General features: G+C 44.8%; 1 protein-coding gene across 1 annotated transcript; it reads right to left on the bottom strand.

Annotated features, from left to right (window-relative positions):
• Positions 1 to 9,886: 9,886 nt before the first annotated feature.
• On the bottom strand, positions 9,887 to 23,809 carry EFCAB2 (EF-hand calcium binding domain 2; the record flags this gene model as incomplete). The annotated part of the gene is made up of 6 exons (XM_009702108.1): positions 9,887 to 10,002; positions 11,015 to 11,081; positions 11,182 to 11,224; positions 14,428 to 14,507; positions 19,318 to 19,390; positions 23,725 to 23,809. Coding segments are annotated over 6 exons (464 nt in total), but the record flags the coding sequence as incomplete, so codon positions are not given.
• Between the last annotated feature and the right edge of the window lie 373 nt (positions 23,810 to 24,182).

The following is a 24,182-nucleotide window of genomic DNA, read 5'->3' as shown; positions in this document are numbered from 1 at the left end:
CTGCCAGGCAGCTTTCCAACCACTTGTCCCCAAGGCTGCAGCGTTTCATGGGGTTGTTGTGACCCAAGTGCAGGACCCGACACTTGGTCTTGTTGAACCTCATACAGTTGGCCTCGGCCCATCAATCCAGCCTGTCCAGACCCCTCTGTAGAGCCTTCCTGTCCTCCAGCAGATCAACACTCCCACCCAGCTTGGTGTCCTCTGCAAACTTGCTGAGGGTGCACTCGATCCCCTCGTCCAAATCATCAGTGAAGATGTTAAACAGGACTGACCCCAACACTGAGCCCTGGGGAGCACCACTTGTGTCCGGCCGCCAACTGGGTTTAGCTCCATTCACCACCACTCTCTGGGCACGGCCGGCCAGCCAGTTTTTCACCCAGCGAAGGGTATTCCTGTCCAGGCCATGAGCTGCCAGCTTCTCCAGGAGAATGCCGTGGGAGACAGTGTCAAAGGCCTTGTGCACATCGATGTTGGTTAGCGATACAACAACTGAAAAGGTATAGGTACTCTTCCTCTATTCCATAACATATGGGTCCCTTCAGCAACAGCCCAATTCTGCATTCAACAGTACAGGTGCTGATGGGCCAGAAAGTGCTTGCTTGTACAAATCGTACCCTGTACATGTAGCTCAGTGACACACAGTTTTCAAAGAGAACAATTTCTTCTCAACATGATTGCTGAGTAGGCCACTCTATGGGGACATAACCAGTTGACTTCAGATGTATATGAAAACAGAGTCTATGACAGGAACACAGAAGATACAGAGCTTGCTGAATGTAATCGTGTTAATTGTCAGCCCCTCTGGCAAAGACCTGGGAGATGGGAATTTTGAGACCCCTTCCTGGCATCTCCAGAGGTCCCTCTGTCCATATGAGGCACATACGCCCGGTATGAGGGTCAAGGATGATGAAAAACACTGTGCCGTCTCTGCGAGAGGGACACCTCATGGACAGTAAAGCTGGCCCCTTACGGCGTGTTGTAGTAGGTGAATGATGTCCCCGGTAACGTGAAGGTGGCAATGAATTGGACAGCTTATCTTATTTTTGCAATCCTGAGTGAGAGGAGTGTGACTTTCCCCAACCTGGCCTGTCATCAATGTCATTTCTTTGATATAGTTCACGTTTCTGTTGTTGGGGAAGCAGCAGGGGCGGTGTGAAAGTCGGGGACCGCTCTCCCCAAGGGGACCCTGCCGGGGCAGCTGTCGCGGGCTGGAAGGGGACAGGGCCAGGCAGGGAACGGTGATGGTCTGTAAACGCCGCCGTCCGGAGGAGCACTCCTTGATCAGCAGGCACTGAAGACGGCCAATTCTGAACAAATTTATTTAATCCACCTACTATCTGAAAAATGCCCTCCAAACAGAATCTTATCTGTTGTTCTTAAATATTGTAAGGCTTAAAGATTTCATCGGCAGAGCAGGAGTGTAGTGCAGGAGTTTTACCTTATGGTCTATATCTGGGTCAGAGCGTAACAAAAGGAGAGCGAGCTCTCTGGTCTCGGCTGGGTGAACATGAGTGCTGGACAAGCAGCAGGTCATTCCAATAGAGAAAGGGCAAGAATGTTCCTCTGTTGCCATTTTTATTATCCTTGTTATGAATTTTCATTGCCGAAAGGTAAGTTGCAAAGTTAAATTTTAGCAGTGATGAATGCTCTGTTTCTTCTCCTGCTGCTTGAGATCCGTTCATGAGCTGATGCAGAGATCTGGTTCTCAGCCAGCCGTGTGAAAGGCCAGGCAAGCTTTCCGTGTGCGCGCGTGTGCGTGTGTATGCGTGTGTGAGAACCCTCCTGGCTTCTGCCCACCATTATTCACCTGTAGTTTCCGACGGTCTGCCTCATAGACCTCACTGATTACAGCAGCAAGATTCATATTTGAACAGCGTTAATCAGAATTTGGCTTCCAACAACGGACAGTGCAACACACATTAAATACAAGTTAGAAAGGCATGCTGTAGTCTTCCAGGGCTACTGACTTTCAGATTGGTTTTATCCTTTTTGAAGCTATTGCCAGAAGTGAGGAAGGCAGATTATTTCCTATGTCTTGTTTAAATGAAAACTAAGAGTGAGTTTGACCATAGGCTTCTAAAAGCAAGGCCTTCACAAATGCAGAAATGTGACAACTCAATAAAAGAGATGTTACAGAACCTTTGTGCCAAATAGCTCCTCACAGATGCCAGTCAGAACATTTATTTTTTTTTTAAATAAAACCTGTTTGTACCACAAGCATCTCTGGAGAGAGGAATACATGTATTTTTGCCTCTGAAGTGTTCTCCAGTTACCATTTCTTCCTCTCTCTTCTGAATTTCCTTGATGATGCACTCCTTTTGCTGAGGTTTCCATGGTTATTGATCTCTTGAAGTTGTCATATTAGGCCAGGCAGCCACTTTTTTGTTGTACGTCTCCATCTTTGAACACCGGCGATGGTTCTGCCCGTTTTGTAGGGACCCTATTCGGCAAGTCCTGGTCACTGAATTGGATGTTACTTCCCATCTTGATTTGTGCAAGAACAATTTGTTCTCTGAATTTAAATGTTTTTTTTTCCTGAGCTCACCCTTTTGTAAGCATATAATAGTACAGAGCACGAGTGACATTACCTGTCTTGGGTGTGAACTTTGCACGTAAAAGGCGTATGGGTTCAACACATCGACTTGTAGGTCGTTTTCTCTAGTTCTGTGTTTGTCCCCAATGTCTGCAGTTCACCGATCTTCATTCCCCCTTGCGACCGTACCACTGTCAGGCCTTTGCTTCCCCAGTGAGAATGGGCAGGGAGCGAGCAAAGATGTTCGACTCCTGCGTTATCCCCAGAAAAGAGAAGTGCAGTCTTCCTCTTCACTTTGCAGCTGTACGTTTCCAGCCAACATTGCCTCTTAGGGGAGGAAGGGTTCCTGGCTGTCGGAGGCCAGCTAGCACGGCGTGCAAAGCGGCTGCTGTGTTCTCCCACCGTCAGGGACTCACGTCCCCGGGTACAGACCAGTCTCAGGACATTTAAATGGTCCTTGCCCCTCAACACCAAGTGGTCAGGTTCTGAAATAAGGGATGCTACAGAGACAGCTTATGGGGCTTGTGGGAATCTCTTATTGCAATTCCCGACCCATCCAAAAGAAGAGTTCTCATTATTCCCCTCTGCCTGCTGGAGCTCCTCCTCTCAGCAGGTACTGCTAAATCATCTCTGCCAGACAGAGCATGCCCTTGGCGATTACAAAAGTCCATATGAAGAGATTTATCTCTTACTCTTTCTTCACATCAGTGTAAACCCAATGCTCACATGCCTTCCACAGTTCCTTTTACCTCTGTTTTTTACAGGTGCTTTCAGGATAAGTACTTTGGTGTGACATCAAATAGAAACCTGTCTTGGCAAAGGAGCAACAGAGGAAAGTCATAGCTTGTTTACATAAATTGTGAAACACTGTAATTAAATAACTACAAAAAGAGTATATAACTGGTTTTATTCTGTGTGTCCCCTGCTTTTCATCACAGATGTTCTTAGATTAGATAGCTGGGATTTTTAGAGCACACACTATTCCAAATTTGAGTTTCATAGGGCTACTGTAATAAAAAGGTGAACGAGAGCAGCACTGCACGGTGCCTCCAGACGAGGAAGCACCAGAGGAAGCTACCCGTGAAAACAAACGACATTCAAACAGCTGAACCTCAGACTCAGGCCAGCCTCTGCAAACTGAGTAATAGCTACCCTCAGCAAACAGAAATGTCTTACAATGTATCCTGAAAGTCAACAGACTGTGGCTGTGGAGGAGCAATGGAGCTCCTCTGCCTCCTTCCCTTTCTTCCTCGGAATGGGTTGAGTCAAGGGCTCCGTGTTTGGAGTCATCTTCTTCCCACTCCCAGTTCTACAACTTCTTCAGGAAGTTCTCCTCGACTGATCTCAACAGTTGATGGTAAAGCATCATGATTAGCTTAACAAAATACCTCTGCAACTTTGATGAAGCCCAAAGAACTAGAGACAGGTTCTCAGTTTTCCATCAAATTTGAGTTGAATTTGATTGCACCTCTGTGTTTGGGGCAGCTCTGAAGAACGGCATTGCTTCTCGAGGCAACAACTTAACACCGCATGAAAACCGGCTAGGGTGGGGTGGGTTTTTTCAGTTTTGCCTCTGCAATATTGAGTGCAACTTCACCACGCAAATAGGTATTTCAATAAAGTTATCCTTAAAGCTGAACTACTGAGTTTTTCTTGGCTGTGTTACTATAAATTAAAATGAAGCTAAACTTCAGTCTTTGCTACTAGTTTCCATCTGGCCCATTCCACATCCTTAGTATTCCATCACTGTAAAACCTAAACTATTGTAACGCATCTAACTCGGGTAACTTGCACATGTGCAAGACCTCAGATAGCTTCAAACTCTTGCAATCACCAGCTCCAAAATCACACCTCTAGAAAACCGGAGAACTCCACTCTGGTTATTTTAATCACTAGGCCAGTGTCCAGGGGAAGACATGGCTGCACACCACAAAGCAAAGCTCAGGACCTGTTCTGCACTGAAGGATGCTGTCGTCTCGGCAGGAAAGAGACTACTGTTGGCAGCAAACATTCAAAGGCTTTCCTCTACATGAAGCGCCCTATTTCAACTGTTTCCTTTTACACTATCATTTAGGCAGCATGTTTGCAACAGGGAAGCCTGTTCTAAAGGAGCTTCTAAAAGGAATATTTAGAGTCTAGGATAAAAGGAATCGTTCTAGTACATGAAACCACAGAAGGAACACGTGTGTATTTTTAAGGCTGCAGTGTTTCCAGGATAAGGGCAGGAAGAGGTCATTCTAAGCCTCCATGCAGCAGCATCCCTAGATTTTACTTTTGGTACTCTGAACAATGTGGAAAAGTTCTGTCTGCTGAGTCTTGCTGAATCTTGCTGGCTTGCATTACCATAGACAAGAATTACCTACCTACTCCCATGGTTTTACGTTTTTGGCCGTTTCAGTGACACAACTTGCATGCTGGTTGTACACCTCTGTTAGATCTTCCACAGACGAGGCTTCGTTTAAAGAGACTAAAAGGTTTTGACAGTGCCTCGTGAGCCAGTACGCCCCTGCTTCTGAAGCTCTTCTGCAGACAGAACTCCCTTTGAAGTCAATGGGAGTTCTGCCCGAATGAGGACTTCAGGATTTGGGCCTCCGGATATAAATGCTGTGATGATCAATCTTTTGAGCATAATGAGTAACATTTTCTTGGCTTTCAGAACTACACTAAGCCAAACAGTAGCCCCAGGGATTCAAAATGGGTTAAACAGGAGAACCTGCTTTGTTTCAACCTACGGCTTTATTTAGCTTTTAAATCAGCAGAGTCCTCATGCCTAGTACTGACCTGCCCAAAAAACCCCTCCAACAAGTAGACCAGATGTTTCAATCGTTAGTTTTACAATCAAGCCTAGCATGGCATGAGACACCATGAAACAGAGTTGCGTTCAACGAAAAACAAACATATTTGGTGTAGACCGACCTGTTTACAAGTTGCGACCTGAATTTACAGTCTGGAACAAAAGACTTGAAGGCGGAGAACTTTATTAATTAAGTGACAGGGAGGTCTGTAGGCCCCGATTTCGATCAGAACAGCATAGTACCAGACACTGTGCAAACATCGGAGTTAGCGATACAAAAAGTCGACAGTCTGGGTAGGCAAGACAGATACTCCTTGCCTCCTATTCCTTATAATTACTCTGACTTTATAGCTGGAAAGTTCAGCTAGGGAGAGATTATATGACTTAGCCAATACCTCTCACAAAGTCTAGGATGAAACCTGCCTGCCAACCTGGTGCCTTACTGTCAAGACTACGCTCCCCCTTTTACACAATGATAATAGCAGATTACAGGACTTAAACAACAATAGCTTCCCGTCCCGGCCTCGGCTGAACTCCAGCATCACCGGGGACTTTCCCCCCTGAAACTGAAGGCCTTGGTTCTTCCCATTACCTGTGATGGGAGTTCTGCCAGCGCTGGTCTCAGTGGCAGCAAGTCACGACCCAGTGACCAAGGACGCCCTGGCACGGGCAGCTGTCGGAGCAGGCCGCGGAGCAGCAGCAGCGTGGGGCAGAGCCAGACCCTCCTGCGTTTTCAGCCCTCACAGGTGATCGCGCAACTGGATCAATGAAACGAGGTATCAGAGAACCAAGAGAAAAGATAGACTGAAATAAGAAAAAGAAGGAAAAATACTGCAAATTCTTGTGGCCTGAACAGAGGTAAGAGGCTGAGCATCTTGCAGGCTCTTACCTCTCTGAAAACGTGGGTGGAGGTGCACAGGTGAACAGCCCAGTCCCTTTCCTGGAGTCCCAGCTCTGATGCTGGTCCTTTAGCATTTTGGTGGAGAAGCCCTGCAGCTTCTGTTCCTGCCCACAGCCAGCGGAGAGTCTAAAAGACCTGTGGATACCACGTTGGTATGCATTGCAGTGGGGAAATGTTGAAGCCTTCAGGCGTGAATGTATAGGGGACTGTCCCTAGCAGACAGAAAAGTGTTTTGGAGAAGCAACTCCAAAGCTGATGGGGGAAACTTTAAAAGCAATGCCTTACCTGGAATGCGAGCAATGGGACTCCCGAACACAAGTTCAGGAGCTGGAAGAATTTCTCCCCGGTATCAGTAAGACTGAGGAGAAGGTCTCTGCTACAGACAGGGTATGCCCTGACACAGCTGAACCTACTTAAAGTTTTAAACAAGTCGAGTCTTGTCCAGCCTACAACCTGCAGCAGGGGTGTAAACAGCCTGCTGATTCAGCTGTATCTGCAGATGGTTTCCAGGGTTTGCTGCTTTGATTTCTTCTTTTCCTTTTCTTTTTGTTTTCTATTTAGGGCTCAGTAATGAGATCCCTTCCCTCTCCCTCCTTCAACCAGGTCAAAACCCCTCCGACTTCCCCGCTTTCTTCAAAGCCTTGGCTCTCTGCTCCCCTGTGCGGATCTCGCCCAGGTGCTGGGCCGGTTCCTGCCGAGACCTCCCGGTGCCATCCGCTCCCTGATCTTGGTCCCTGACCTTGAGCGAAGAGGCAAGGAGAGGCACGTAGCAAGAGACAGCTCAGGACCACTCAGCAGTTCAACCTGTCCACCTCAAAGATGAGGACAAAGAAATCGTATTTCTCCCTTCAAATTTAGAAACAAAGGGGGTTTTAGTTATAGCCGAGTGGTTCCCTAAGTCTCCTCTCCTCCCCCTTCCCCTCGGGCATGGGACCCTGCTCATCCCTGGGAGCACAGAGGTGCGGGGCACGCAGAGCCCGTCCCAGGGAGCACCCGAGTCCCCTCACGCAGCCCCCCCACCCCACCAGGAGATGGTGGCCACGGCAGGGGCTGGCAAGCGGTGAGAGACGAGGGCAAGGGAAGAGTCCGTGCGGCCCCTCGCAGCTGCTTCAGGGGCGACGGCGGGCAGCTCCTGCTGGAGCCGGTCAGGTCCCTGCCCGCTTACGGCACCCTACGGAGTCTGAGACCGCTTCCCCACACTTCCTTCACCCCCAGTTTGGAAACCCTCTCGGCAACGGGACTGGGTTGCTTATGCCCACAGTGAAGACTGCAACTTGCTTTTATCTGCCCTACTTGCACGCGTCTTTCTCGGGGACAGGTATAGGAAGACGGGGCTGGAGGAGTTGTGTGATAAATTCAGACACAATCCCACTTTTTACTTGCCAGAATACCCTCTTCCCTTGCATCTGAGGACCCTAGGATAAAAATAACATCAAAGGATATATGTTAAGATCCTATCTGCGCTATGAATTGTAAGCGTGTTGTACATGGGCATCGTGATTTGACACAGCAGTAGCGGAGGTGGCCTCTGGGGTAGCACCACTGGGAACAAACTGGGCTCTCTCTGGAGCGCTGCGAGCTACGAAAGGGTTTCCTGAAATCAGCATCTTCCTGCGGACATCCAAGATGAGGCTGACAGTGGCCCCAAGGCTGCAGAATATGAATGAAACTTGTATTCACGCCAGCCCTGTCAGAAATCCAGTACAACACGCTGTAGATCAAACGGAAGAAGGCTTCATCTATGGAAAATAATTTCCGCTTCTAAAGAGAGACTAAAGAAGGTGAATAAAAAATATATTTTCCTAATGGGCCTTTGTTGTGCTTGCTTTAAGGCTTCATCTATGGAAAATAATTTCCGCTTCTAAAGAGAGACTAAAGAAGGTGAATAAAAAATATATATTTTCCTAATGGGCCTTTGTTGCTCTTGCTTTAATCTTTGAAAACCTGTATCTTCACACATTGTAACACCAATGATTATCTTTGGTTTTCATTCTTACTGACAAAGAAATGAAAGCCACAGTAAACGTGTTAACGAGAGTGTATCGCAGCATCTCAGAACCAGTGCAACAGTGGTCCCCAGATGGAAACCCAGCTTAGAACTAGGCAAATGTTGTTTACCTGCATTAACTCATCGTTGCCTTACTGTTTAAGAAAGCATCAGTGGAAGACAACTTGGGTTAGAGAGGTAAAAAGAGAATTAAAAAACGGTCTCTTTCAGATTGCTTCCATCACCATATTTGGATGGTGCTAGCCTCTTCTTTGTGAAGCACAGCAGCTCCCTTGCAGCTCTGCACAAAAACGGCTCCTCTGAGCTTCCAGCTCACGTGAAATAAACGGGTAGAGCAAAAGACCCGACCTGCGGAGCCCTGTGCTCCGTCCTCCGCTCTGCCACTAGAAGGGGATGGCAGGGAGCAGGGCACGCCATGCCTCAGCGTGTCAGTCCTCCCCAGATCTCATCAGCTGATGGAGTCTGCTGAAGACACAGAGCTGCGTTACGCAGTTAGGACGGAGGAGTGGTAGGGCACCGTGCAGGAGGAAACCAAACTCGACAGAGAGTAGAAAACCAGAAATGGGGTAGAAGGTGTGGAGCACAAAGTGCAAGATGGTGCCCCAGCACAGAATCTTCTCCTCCAAGCTGAGACCTCATCAGCTGAGGGCAACCACTGGTCACCTGTTAGGAGACGACGTACACGGCAAGAACTCAAGGGGAAAGAACTTGAACTCAAGTTAAAGGACAACAGTACAGTAACAGCCAAGAAAATGATGAAGCTAGAAATGAGAAGAGCAGTGAGGTCTGTGGTGGACTTCTAGGAAGGATAGTTGAGACATGTACTCAGCACTAACATCTTTCAAAAAATGGTGCTTCACCAGTTTAGGAGAATCAAATGCCGGTCCTATGACCCTAAGTTTTGAACAGTTTAAGCTCCTGACTTTCAAACTGGTTACGAAAGGGGAACTGTTTATTGCCTACAGTAAATGTTCTCAAGCATTACTTTGTAAATTTGACTATGGCAATGGTTTGAGTGTTACCTGCGTGTTTAAAATGGAAGCAGAATACCATGAGCCAGGGGATGAGTAACGTAAGATGGAACTAACTGGTCCAGTCTAATTGCCTATGGTAAACAAAACACAAATATTTGACAAAAATTAGAAATTGTAGAAAGTTTATTTCATCTATTATATTATTTCAAAAGGAGTAACCTACCTGGTGCCTTATTAGTTAAACACAAACAGGGATTACATTTAAATATAAAAGCTTTATCTTAGTGGCATGCCTTCACAATTTTAATCATCTTAAGGTACTCACCTACTTATTACCTGCTTTCACAGGTCCCATTTTCCATTAGTTTTTCAGAAGCAATTGTAAAGTCATTTCTTGACTCCATTAACATTATTTTTCCTGTTATTTTCAAACCAAATTCCATGATTTCTTTTCCAGACCTTACGCAATATTTCTGTCAAGAGCTCTTTTTCCAGGTGTCAATATATTTCAAAATGTATACAGAACCCAAGGAAATACAGCTACACAGATTTTCTTTTAATTATAAGCACAAAGTCACAAGCTGAGCTTTGTTATACCTTAAAATACATATTTCAACTAACTGCCAAGCTGCACTGCTGTTACCAAAAGGCATCTCAAACATTAACAGGGAAGACCTCAAGTTTCATCTACTAACATCATTGAAATGTAGTCTCTGTAGCGAACAGTGTTTGTTTCTGGATCTAGCGCAGTGGAGAGCATGTCCTCCATTTCTTCCTGAGTAAAGGGCTCACCTGAAAGACAGCAGAGAATATCACTTTGTCTTGATAAGTATTATTTTCAGGGCTGGCAAATTACACCACTTTTCCCTTGCAAGGATCTCCTTCTGGTCCACACACAGAGGAGAAAAGGAGCAATGCTAAGGATCCAATTCCTTCACTTCTGCCGATGTAGTCCTGCACACCAAGCGAGTAAGGTCTAAGGGCAAGGAGACAGAGGGCCTGGAGCTTCTGATCTCCTTCTGCTTCACAGACTCCAAAACAGCCTGTTCCTCTCTGCTACAGGGATTTTGAAACAACCATTTTTGTCAGAACAAATTCTTCTAATGTGTACATTAGAATTATTCTCTCTCATTTGGCTAACCGTGCACTTGCATTTACATCATGAAAGGCTTCTGGTTGTTCTCTTTTAAGAGCTTCAAAGCTGCTGATGGCTTGCTTCATCCCTCTTTGAGAACAAGGTTCCCATCTGAGGACAGGTCATGCGCAAAGCCCGCACACCGTTTCGTACGGGAGGTGAGTCAGCCATGCAAGAAAAGCAGGCTCTTCACGGGATACTGAGGATTACATGATATACAACTTCAATGTGGTCTTTGAATCTCTTTGTTTGCGTACGGCACTAGAGTTAAGATCAAGATAATGTAGGAATGAGTGAGCACTGAAACTACCTGAAACATCTGGAAATCTAAACTACAGTTTTACAGGAGGACAGAAAAAGAGCCACATCCTTAGGAAGCGCAGAGATGTGCACAGAATCATAAAATATCCACACAAGACTGAGTTATGACTCTTAATAATAATAATCTCTATCTTATAATGTCTGCAAGGAGGGAGATAAATGTTCTTTCCCTGCACTATTCACCAGTGAAATGTTCCAGTCTGCAGCCACGCATCACGGCAACAGTATTGTTTGAAGACAGTGTATCTACTCCTACAAGTTCTGGCATGCAGAACGAGGACCTCAAGGTGCCATATACACACAGAATGTTTATTTACTTAAACACTGATATTACAAAAGTCATGTTACCTTCTTCGGTCAAGTATTTGACCAGCTCCTCTTTAGTAATATATCCACGCTTATTCTCATCCAAAGCCTTTAAAGAAAAAGAATAAAATTTGTGGGTTTAACCATATTAAATCAAGAATCAGCAACTTCTTTCCAGCAACTCAGTACTTGAATATTTAGTTACAGACCTCAAATGCACGTAGAAGAACATCTTCTGGAATAGGCCGGTAGCTGAAACCATTGAATCAGAAAAGTTAAGTCACTGTTTGCCAGGCTGCTGTACGATTCTGAAAGAATAAAGTATGAGTACTAAAGGAAAGGGAAAACTTATTTTCTATAAGAATTCACTAAGTTTGTCTATCAGACATTTAATTCCAGCCTGACTTTTCGGAACTGTCCACATCTTTACCTCTTATGTCTTTTATTGTACTCCTGTTTAATTTTCCTTGTGCTAAGGAGCCAGATGAAAGGCTTCTGCATGTTTGGGCTGGCTGAGTGGGTTAGCAGGAATCAGTAACAGCTGAATCTATGATTCTATGAGTCTATGAATCATCCCGTGTAGCCCAGGCACTGAACAGAAGATGGGCAAACCAAGAAAACAAAGTTTTGTCCAGGTATGCTGGAAGCTAGGCAACAGATCACCTGGTACGACTTTGACAGTCTAACGAGCTGATGATGAGCAAAGAAGGCTGGTAGCTATAGAAGAAAAGCTCTGTCACTAACAACTTCAGAGAGACACGAGAACTGGGCACGTGTGTGCATGCATATGTGTGTCTGCTTTCAGAGCTGGAAAGGAAGACCTGTGCAGTAGCGGAGACCTTCCATATCCCAGCAGACTCTCACCGACCCCCAAGAACACTAAAGAGAAGACCTTGAAGCCAGGGAGGTTCTATCTGCTTGATTGTTTCATCCAGACCCGCCTCGCTCTTTTGCTATCTAAAAATCAAACATGCTAAGAAGAGGCCTTGTTTTTTGTGATCCAAATCTTATGTGCCCTCATGTGAACTATGTACATAGTGCCCCAAAAGATAAAGTGAGTCTTGACAAGCCTGCACTAGCATGAGGTAAGTCTGTGGGGTCTGGCGTTTTTTGTGTATGTCTGTGTGGAGGGGGTGTGGAGGACAAGAAGAGAGCCCAGAGCAGCAACGTATCATTTTGTGAAAGGACGAACATCAGTGTGGAGCCAGAAATGTGCCATGAAGGCCAGAGAAGAAAGGCACAAGAACCTGGGAAGGCAATGCACCTGCGCTGGCACACCGGGACCCAGCCACTGATGGCTAGTCCGTGTCCAGGCAGGGGTGCAAAGGCTCTCAAACACAGCCCCAAGCTGCCTTTGGATGCTGCAAGACAGTCTGGGGAAATCCTATAGCTATTTCATGTGCAGAACACCCTCCTACCCCAGGCCCTCTGCATGCAAAATAACTTCTCAGTATTACCATAGCATCACAGAACCACAGAATAGTGTGGTTGGAAGGGACCTTAAAGCCCATCCAGTTCCACCCCCCCGGCCATGGGCAGGGACACCTCCCACCAGACCAGGTTGCTCACAGCCCCATCCCACCTGGCCTTGAACACTTCCAGGGATGAGGCAGCCACAGCTTCTCGGGCAACTCTATCTCCTTAGTTTCATTGTATTTTCTTTTTTCAGATTAACCATACTGTTCTCATGTCTAGATTCATCTAAGAGCAAATTGCCTGCATGCAGTTGGAAATCTGGACAGAAGTACAGGCAATATTGAACAGAATAACCAATAGCATCTGATTACTCTCCTCACATGCTTTTAGGCCTATATTGAAAAGACGTTGTTGTATGGATACCTGTGATTCCCTACAGGTGAGGTCTTAAGGGGAATGGTTAGACATCATTTCCTCCTCTGGACTCACTCCAACAGGTCCATGTCCTTCTTGTGCTGAGGACCCCAGAGCTGAAGGCAGTACTGCAGGGGGGTCTCACCAGAGCAGAGCAGAGGGGCAGAATCCCCTCCCTTGACCTGCTGGTCACGCTGCTTGGGATGCAGCCCATGATACTGTTGGCTTTCTGGGCTGCCAGCACACATTGCTGGGTCATGTTGAGCTTCTCGTTAACCAGCACCCACAAGTCCTTCTCCTTGGGGCTGCTCTCGATCCATTCTCCGCCCATCCTGTATCTGTGCTTGGAATTGCTCCAAGCCATGTGCAGGCTCTTGCACTTGGCCTTGTTGAATCTCATGAGGTTCGCATGGGCCTACCTCTCTGGATGGCATCCCTTCCCTCCAGCGTGTCGACCACACCACACAGCTTGGTGTCATCAGCAAACTTGCTGAGGGTGCACTGGCCACGTCGATCCCACTGGCCATGTTGCCAACAAAGATGTTAAACAGCACCGGTCCCACTCCCAACCCCTGAGGAACGCCACTCGTCACCAGTCTCCACTTGGTGATCAAGCCATTGACCACAACTCTTTGAGTGTGACCATCCAGCCAATTCCTTATCCACCAAGGGGTCCACCCATCAAATCCACATCCCTCCAATTTAGAGACAAAGATGTTGTGTGGACAGTGTCAAATGCTTTGCACAATCCCAGGCAGATGACACCAGTTGCTCTTCCCTTATCCACCAATGCTGTAACCCTGTCGTAGAAGGCCACCAAATTTGTGAGGCACGTGTTGACTGCCACCAATCACCTCCTTATTTTCCATGTGCCTTAGCATAGTTGCCAGGGGGATCTGCTCTATGGTCTCACCAGGCACAGAGGTGAGACTGACTGGCCTGTAGTTCCCGGTCTGTATTGGACAAGACTGAGTCTCCCAAAACCCTTGGCTATCATCTTTAAAAAGAAAGATAAATTCCCTATAATGTCTTGCCTTTAGTACAACATATCAAAATAGCACAAGTTCCTGTGCACATGCAAATATTTCCATGTACCTTTGAATAGTGAACAGCTTTTTTATTCTAGACTTTTAGATCAGCAGTCTTCTAGAGTGCTAGTTGTGTGCAGCTGTACCTGACAGTCACTTTGAGACATGAATATGAAGCTAATTTATACAATTTATTAAAAATACGCTGTAAGAGACTGTGCTTCTCACTAACTGTAACTCATATGTTCAGAGAAAGTAATGGTTATGACCTTAATTTGCATATAAAATATTGCGGGGATGCACAAAACATGTTGAATAGCAAGTTAATTCTGATTCACACTAAAAATGCAAAAGCTACACATTATCACAATTCATTATTATAAGCTGGTATTACTTATATCATCCATACAACATAATTTTATGTAGATGAAGTAATTCTATCAAGCTAACCTATCAAGCTAATGTAAACTGAGTTTAAATAACAAAAAAAATCTGTACTCCTTCCAGTTACATGAAATTACTGTAGATATATGTATTCAGAATAAACCCTGTCAATCTGGAATAAACTACAGACACAGAAAATCCATTTTCCATTACCGTCTGTCAAGTAGTACTTTTGTCATCACTGGAAGAAATTTTTCCAGATGAACGTATCCGGTCGGTTCTTCTTCTTCTACCTAAAAATAAAACTTAAGTATGGCAGGTTATATGACTCATTACCAAACTAATATGAAAACCAGAAAACTGGGGTGGTTCCTGCATTAAAATTACAGAGTTAGACTTTGAATATTTATATCAGGTTTTTAATATCACATGGCACCGTAACATCTGAGTGAAATACTTGTGATCAAATAGAAAGAATTTCCGGGAAGAAATAATATCCCAGGCAAAACGCAGACCTGCTATTACAGACACTTCCAACAACTCAGGATTGCCCTCTTGTGCTTAGAAACCACTCGTGGAAAGGAACTGGACGCCTACTAACTGGTCTCATCTCCCACAACAGCTCAGCAGAGGTTTAAACAGATTGCGTTCAGCCTAGTAAAGCCCAGCAGGACCGGAACGTTCCCAAGCAGTGCAACGTGACCGCCCGTAACAGCACACACCATCAGCACGCTCCCTGGCAGGATTTTGGCCAGCAGTCACCAGGCCTGGCTGGGACCTGAGGGACTTCTCCCGGCTAACTGGTCTCATCTCCCACAACAGCTCAGCAGAGGTTTAAACAGATTGCGTTCAGCCTAGTAAAGCCCAGCAGGACCGGAACGTTCCCAAGCAGTGCAACGTGACCGCCCGTAACAGCACACACCATCAGCACGCTCCCTGGCAGGATTTTGGCCAGCAGTCACCAGGCCTGGCTGGGACCTGAGGGACTTCTCCCGGGCAGGCTGCTCCGGGCAGCCGCTCCGCCGAAAACATTTACCAGGGTAGGCATGGGCTGCTCTGTGCCAGCTGGCTTCAACACCCAAGGATGTTTCTGGGTATATTTAATGTGCTAGTTTGGACATAGCCCCAGTCCAGTACACCGCGAGGATAGAATTTGTTGCCTCCGCATGTTTCATAGCCAGAGAGGGCCGTCAGGGGAAGGACCAGAGAGGCAGGCAGACTGAGTCAGGGCAGTCATGAGGCAGCCCACAAAATGCTACACAAAGAAAAGCTTCCCTTTGCCTCCCCCAAAAATTTATAGATTAGTCCCAAAACACGCGGGACTTCTGGCAGCATTCTCACTGCATTCCTATTCTTCCACAGGAGATGAGCAACACGCTAAAAACTGTTCCCTGTCATCGGGGTGCATCCCTTCCCCGAAAATTTCAAGTTTTACTCCCAAAAGGAGCCCTCTGAATGGAGCTAGCCTGTTCCTGTCTGTTGAAACTGGATGCATGCCTTGTGGTCTCACATGGCAGCGGCAACACCTTGCTAGGCTCTCGAAGACGCAGCCCAGATTGAAAGAAGACTCAAATAGGCACTGATTTGAAATCTCCGAACTGAGCCAGGAGACCCTCTTGGGAGCTGGGTCGGAGCTGGGGCGACGCCTGATACATCCAGTTGCTTAAATGGAGAGCTGCAGCTGCTGATGCATGCTCTTTTCCAGTGCTCTTGAAGGGTTTTGGTTGCTACGAGCAGGCAGCCACCACCTCTGGCTACTTTAGAGGGGAAACTGGCTTGAAAAGGCACTTTTTCCTTTCTGTTGGGTGAACCTAGCGGAAGGGATCTTTAGCAAGGAAATGAAGCTGTTGCATGCTTCATGCTAAATCAAATGGTGCCTTTTACTCCTACAGAATCATTTGTTTTACTGCTTGCTTGATTGAAAAGATGTAACAAAATACCTGGCAAAACTTAACTTCTTTCCAGTGACATAACAGTTAGCCAATACACTGAACTATTCCATGCGTCACAACTATTGAGATGTATAAGCACACAGGACGATTTAGGGAACATCTGTGCTTCAACTAGTATTTGGTCAGGAGTCCACAGAGACAGAAAAAGAAATATGGTAGCTATTTATCAGAAATAGATGTGTCTTTTATAAGCAGAACAACCAAAAGCAAGAACCCAAAACATCCATGAAGATGGTAAGTTATATAAACCATGTTTAAGAGCCAAAAACATTAGATCTGCTCATCCAAACAGCTGAAGGCCATCCTAATTTTCATACCAGAAGAACTCATCGGCAATGACCACTTCAGAGCTCAGCGTAACAAATGCCTGTGAAAGTGTCAGCCTTCACTGACAAATATCATCCAGATTTGCCTCTTCTGTGTGCTATTTGTATTTTGCCTTCAGAAAGCAGTCTGTGGAACAAACCTGTCCTTCCCGACAATGGACCTTCCTGGGAGGTGATGAGAAACCTCAGCTTCCTCTAACCTGGAAAGAACAGCTTCCATTTCAGTGGCTCTACAGGCCCAGCAATATCTTGAACTGTTAAAATTAATCCTATTTCTAACATTGGATAAATTAAAGACATTAACTTCGCCTAAGTTAGTAAGTATTCAGATTTGCAGGTACATGTATCCTCTTACTCTTCCTCATGCTCACTCCTGTTCTACACCTCATTTCCCATTGATGTGTTCCTTTTTCCTGCAATTCCTCCTCTTTTCACAGTGACTGTGACAGTAACAGTATTTGCTTGTTCAAACTCAGAGAGTTTTGCTCTATTTCGTTCCTTTGGGTACATCCACAGTTCCCATATCAACTGCATTGTAGCACCCGTTATGTTCTGTATCTCCACTCTCACAGCCCTACGATTATTGGCCACATAACATCTGGGTTCTTGAGTCACCAGGAAACAAAACCGTCTTCCAGAGTTATCCAGAACTGTGGCAGAGCAGTGCACTGAACCTGGGACTTCAAACTCCAGGCATTGTAGCAACCCTCGGATTAGCTTTCACCATCCCTAGGCTTATCATTTCATCTGAACTTTGAAAGTAGGCCTGAAGATATGATATTAAGTACAGCATTTAGCATAAGGCAATATAGGAAACAGTATATGATCATTTTTAGAGATAAAATAATTACATGAACGTTGATTTGGCAGATATGAATAATTTTAGGGCAACATATGCCAGTTAAGCTACAATAACCTAAGAAGAAGATGAGATGACCGAGAGACACAAGTAGTGAGAAACAGAAATTAATCACAGCTTACAATGGGCAAAAATACTGGAGGAATAGCTTGGTTACAAACCAGCCAACTTTTTACTTTACCTAGATTAAGATAAAATGGTATTACCATAGTCAATGATAAAGGTATCTTACATAAATTAAGATAGATTTGTGATTAACATAATATATCAAGGGTTCTACAAGAAGATAGTGTTCTTCTGGTACTAAACCTATGCCAAGGTTTCATTTATGGACACCATGAAACCTCCTTTGAGATTTAACTTCCAGTTCAGTGTTCTTTAAGGTTAACCATTACTGTTGAATGCATTCTTTCTTCTTGCAGTAGTTGTACTTTAATTTAATATCCTTATAATCAACAATTGCATACATCTTAGACTGTTGTAGCTCAAGAATCTTCCACCTCATAGCTGCATTACATAGTACTTTGTTATGTAATACTTATTTCAACTTTTCACTAATGCTGAAAATTGGGAAAAAAAAATTAGAAAGTCCAATCTCTTTGGGAGGGGGAGGCAGGCCTTAGACTCTCCTGGTTCCCATGGACTTGGGGGGCGGTCAAAGCATCCCCTTCCTTTTCTCAATTCTCTATCTTGAGTCAGTTGCACTGTTCATTTGCTGCAAACAAAAATCTCTGTGGGCCACTGAAAATATCACCTATATTAAGCACCATAATTTCTCTTTCCATTTTGCCTTGTTTGTCAGTGGGAGCTGGGACAATCTGGTACTGAGAGTACAGAACCAGAGCAGACAGATTGCAGTATCATGTTAAAAGATCCTTCTCCTTTCATGTTCTTTGTACTTCCTAGCTGAAGCAGCTGCGTCATCTTCACAAGACTTAGCACAGGAGAACAGACAAGCCTACTGAGGAGAGACTACTAGTGCAACCATCCACATTTTTGTTGTGAACAGGGAGAAAAGAGTAAGAGACATCAATTCCCTGACCTATATATGAAAAAGCGAAAAATCCTTCCCCCACTTCTCAGCCCCAGCATCTCCCATTCCTTAAGGCAGCGTATCAGTTTGCAAAAAGAATGCGAAGTCTTTTTCCCACTTCGTTGTCCCATGTATTAACCATACCCTGCCAAGGCACCAGCACACCATCCTTTCTATCACAAGCATGAGGTAAAGAGACAAAAATTAGTCTAGGAAAAAACTGTGGAGAAATGTGATTGAAGTTCCCTACCTCTGCATATCACTGGCAGAATGGGAGGACTGCTAGGTCTTGCGAGGTTTTATGTCTGAATTCTGACTTATGGGCTTAAGTAATCAAGTAAGAAAAGGTTACTTACCTATAACTGAGAGATCTCAAGACTGGGAGAGACCTCACAAAGGACAGAAAGTTGAGAGGTCTGGCTATAAGATAGCAATAACAGGACCCAGTGAAAAAAAAATAGCACATCTTCCTTCTGTATATTTTTGGAATTTGATGTATGATTTTAACACCTGCTCAAGAACTAATTTTTATTACTTAATCATCCAGTGTGTGTCCATGGCATGACCAGAAGAGTGAGATGGTCAGGGTTCAGATATCCCAATCCAATCGAGGTTTAGGACATTCTTTTTCATCAGTCAAAACCAATTTTTCCTCCATTTTCTATAAACGCCCCTCCACCTCGGCACAGTGTCACAGTGACCTCTTAGGGTAAAAGAGTCAAAGACTCCTGATTTTAACCCATCACTGTTGTTACCTTATCAGCCTAAAGGCTTGCTTCAGGGCAACCTGAGAGACGGCCTGCCTGCCTGAATCACCTCCATGACACTTCCAACCTCTGGGAAAAGAGCCTGGGTTTCCCACACAGCAAGGCAGAAGGGCCAAACTTGTGCAAGTTTAAAATTGAAAAAAATACAAAAGATCTAAACATTTACCTTTGCAAGCAGTTCATGTAGTTCTGCCTCAGTTGGGAAGCAACCCAGTGACCTGACAATTGAACCAATCTCTCTGAAAGAAAGAAAGAACACCTTTGTCAGTAAATCTGCAATACAAGAGTGTCTGTGGAGAATCCAGATAGATAGTAATTCAGAGCCTGCGTATAGCAGTGTGCATGTACAAGCACACAAGCACACACAAGCATATGTATGTGGACTTTTAAGACAACGCCTTGGTAAGCAATGTCTATTTTTACAGATATTAAATATTCTGGAGCTTTTTGGAAGAGTGTAATTGTGCTTGTGACTGGCCCCAAAAATTCCTCGTTGTGTTGCGGTGTATTGTGTGCAGGTTACTTTTTAACTGCTGTCCTCTAATTGTTAAGCTTAATTTCAGTAAAGTCTACATTTATATAGTTAATAAAACACTTGGAAACCTACTGAGATGAAAGGTAACAAATAAAATATATGTTTACATTAAATGCTGTAAAGATACAAACCCTAATGGCAGTAAAGAACAACTACAAAAGGCCAGGAAGGAGGCAGCCCTGCTATGCCCCTGCTGTGCTCTGAAAGAGTCAAACAGACCAACACAGTGGCTTACCACCACCCTGTTTATGCTGCAAATTATATTCACAGCTTGTTTTTGAACCTGCTGCAGTTGTTCTGAGGCTCCAAATAAAATTCTGACCAAACTGGCAATGCCTCAAAAAAGTTTAAGATGAACGACATCACAGACTAGAAACAAAAGTACTGTGAAGCTGTAAAAAAGAGTACTGATGAGATTTAGGGTATGATTGAAAACAAAATAACAGAAGCATCAATATTGCTTGTGATTTTCAGTCCAGTTCTACAACACAGAAATTCAAGCACATTTGAATAAGTATCCACAGTGCTTGTGGTTCCCATGATTCAAACCTCTGTGGTTTCTTCATCTTCACCAGTACATTTGGTGAAAAAATTAGATTGCCTAACAAAAATGGTACATACAAGAAGCAATGACTTTTGTAAAATCATCTTGCAACAGTAAGGCCCCAAATGTGGCACACCAAGCACATATAAAATTATACGGATCAGTCTTTGGCTTCCTCAGACACGTCTCAAGGAGCTCCCATTCTGATTGAAAGCATGTGAGAAGCACTACAATAGAGAACAGGGAGGAGAAGGCTGGCTGCACAGAAATAGTTACAAATCAAAGCCCAAGTCCCACACATACAGTTGTGACTAGATGAAGCCATCTGCTCAAATGACTCAGTGAAACCCTGTCCCCTGCGGACGTGAATGCAAGTTTGGGCGTTGGCCCCAACGGGGTCAGACATTTAGGCATAATCCTTGTCCGTGCATCCCATTTCTAGTACTGTATTTGATGCTCTCACTCCTGCACTCCCTCATCTTTTCCAGCCAAAAGATGCTTGTAAATATTCTCTGCCTCCCCGAGAGGAACAGCCAGCACAAGCCATGCCTCCCTGCCGTCCCACACCATTTCTCCTCTCGCAGACTGCCAGCGATGGGAAGGCTGCCATCACCCCCTCGCCTCACCTCACGCTCGGCAAAACTGCGACGGGACTAAGGTAAGCCAGCCCTAGAAGAGTTTGCAAAATCTGGCATTGCTGGCTGCTGTTTCTGGCAGTCTGGGTGTGTGCCAGCATGAGGATGTTGTCTGAAGTGTCTGTGGTGAAAAAAGTCATGTCACAGTTGGTAATCGCATGGAGTTTAAAGGACCCAGATAGGAAACTGTATTTTCCTCCCAGCCACTTCCTCTCACTTAGTTCCGCACCTGCAGTTTCTGCTGTGTAGTTTCTAGCACACAAAAATGATGGTTAAAACGAGTTTATGTTCATACAAGTTTTGAACACAGATGCAATAAAATTTTGGGTCATGGTTTTCACCCTACGTATAACACTTTCAGTGACAAGATTCATGAAATCATGAAAGCCCTTGACTCAGGGGGTGTTGTAAGAAGCATGAAACAATACCGTCTTCCTCATGCTTAACCTCTCCCTAACTTGTATCTGCCTTAGGAGTCATTCAATAGCGACGTCGGCCTGTCGAGCCGGGGTAGTTTTCCCTATTCTTGAGGGGTACGTGCTATTTCAGGCACTAATATTCCCACGCCTCCAGCCGTGGTTAAGAATTGTGCTGCAGTGCCACCTTCTGATGCAAGACCATCAGCCACTGATAATCCATTAACGTGACACAGCCTTGGAATATGAACCTAGGAATTATTGGACAATAAATTGTTGTTCATTGTCAGTAACTGTACTGCGATAAAGATCACTGGGAAGTTGTGCATTTACTATGTTAAATGGACTTTTGAATGTTCCCTCTCACATGCTATGACTTACTGTCTGAGCAAATAAATTTAAACAAAAGTCTATCTGTATCATTTCATTGTCGTAACATTTTCTCAAGCTCTATATCCGTATAGAGTGAGGAGTGTAGCAAATTTTACAGCTATTTATCCAGGACCGTGGATGTAACTGACAAACAAATAAGCAACGAGTATGTGATGGTGCAGTGAGGGCTGGGGGCTCCCCATGGGCAGGCAGGGCCCGTCCCACCGCCCCAGCCAGGAGCGGGGCAGCCGGGGGGCACCGGGGCAGCCCCAGCCCCGGGAATCCTGCACCTCCCTGGGGATGGGTTAGCGTAAGGTATAAGTGAGCGCCCTTCCCAAAGAGCCCTGTGGGTGAAGGAACAGCACTTGTACCCAGGGGGCAGACGTACCCTGAAATTCTCCCTATCTGGTATAACTAAAATCATGTCACTTCTATGAAGTACCCATAATTTCTTAAATTTAGAGGCACTAGTAAGCATGCATTGCTAAAACCATCACAGAAATTTTTTGGACTTCTCTCACCTCTGTTTTATAATGTAGAAAAGATGTTTGGAACATTTAAAGATGTTTTCCAATTCGGCTTCGTGAGGAATGTCTAATGACAACAATTTCACCAGTTCCCACGCTCCTTTGTAATGTTTATACTCAGTAATTGATTTAGAATTAAAAGCTCTGGTGATATTCTTTTGAAAACAGCAATTGGAAATATGAAAAACTATTTCAGTAAACTTTAATGACAAGAGCTTATAACAACCTCAGAACCTGCTCAGTGAGACATAAACATGTGTTTCATGTATTTTATAACAAAAGCCGTATTGTTATTTGTATGGATGTTTACGTTAAAACAAAGTTAAAGTAACACTGTCAAATATTCAAACTTTTAAAATACCAGAATTAAGATTATTTAGGAATTTTTCAATTTGACTTCCTTTAATTCTGTATCTTGTAGCCAGTTATGCCCTGATCAGTCTAACACTCCACATTTTTATCTTCCGTTGAACTTTTTCTTACTCCCTCAGACATACATTTTGTTTGTATTTCCATAACACTGCATGCTAAAGGTATAGCGCATGCAGTTCTCCCTCCTGACTCCCATCAGTGCATCCCATTCCCCCAGTTCTGGTCATCTCGTTTCAAAAAGGAGAAAGCTGAAGGAGAACAAAAAGGAATGGCCAGAGCTATGGAATAGCATCTCCCAAGAGATTAAACACATCCAGCCTTAAACTACTGTGATGGAGGACAGATGTGACAGACAGCTATGAAATCATTAACAGTGTCAAGAAGATTAATAGAGAACAATTGTTCGCTATTTATCATAAGACAACAAAAAAAACCCCAGGTGCCACTCAAATCATAATGTGGCAGATGTACAATAAACAACAAGAAATACTGTGCATTTGCTCCATTCCTTATATTCCTCCCGCTAGTAACCACTAGTAGCTTAGATGAGGCTACTGGGCTCAATGGACTTTTGGTGCAATCAAGTATGATCATCTTTATGTTCATTATATTATTATTGTTGTTGTTCTTGTTGTTATACAATCAAATTATATGCAAGTTTCTTCCAAGTCTCCTAAACACACCTCCCTGTCGGAGCCATATCCACCTCCCACATCACCCCAGAGGCAGAGGGACGTGCAGGATGCGGTGCAGTCGGAGACACCTACGGAGAGCAGGGAACTGTGACACCCGCTGGCAGGGACACCCCTTGATGGGCTGGGACTGTCCTGAAAGCGAGTGAGGGGATCCATTGGGACCCAGGACCTGCAGTGCCAAATGTGCGATCAGAGCAGAGATTTCCTAGTAGTAATTGCAGCCTCAGACTCCTTGTCTAGCTGCAGTTCCCTCTTGCCTCTTTACTCCGCCAGTCCCAGCATCCCTCCCAAGCCAGCTTCAGTCTTCAACTACCGAACAAGGCAAAATGTCTATTAAACAAGCAAAGACATACTTGTCCAACCAGGGCCAAAAGGACCGTTTCAATTACATTTTCTGGTAAAGCAGATGCAGGTTTAGGGGGTTATTTATTTCTAAACTAGATCCTCTAATATTTCTGTGTGAAGGTAGTTACAAACCTGACATCCACAGTTTTGTTGCATTCACGGTCAAACACCTCAAAAGCTTCTATAATCTTTTTCTCGATTTCAGCAACTGCGTCACCTGAAAAAGAAACATAAGAAAAGAAAAAGAAAGATTCACTGAGCTGTTGCAACTGATTTATTTCCCATTTGAGAACTGCAACAGCAGAAGCACCAGAACAGATAAAGGGGCAGACAGGAAAGGCACTTCAAAAAACCAGAAGTCACTCTGAAAAAAACCCCACTCTAAATGCATAATCTGTCATTTATATTAGTAATATGGCCTTGCTATGGCTCTGCAGCTACATCAAGTCTGGTGGTCGTGGTGCGCCCCAGCTGCACGATCACTGAGCCGTCCAGGTGTGGACCCTGCCCACTGTGTGCCACAGCTCCTCTGGGCCACCAGCCTGAGCCCTTCCTGGCCACCATGGTGCCAGTGGAAGGAGCAAGGCAAA

The sequence above is a fragment of the Cariama cristata genome, unplaced genomic scaffold, assembly GCF_000690535.1.
Source record: "Cariama cristata isolate BGI_N322 unplaced genomic scaffold, ASM69053v1 scaffold16106, whole genome shotgun sequence".
Lineage (NCBI taxonomy): Eukaryota > Metazoa > Chordata > Aves > Cariamiformes > Cariamidae > Cariama > Cariama cristata.
This window is presented reverse-complemented; position numbering and strand designations above follow the sequence as displayed.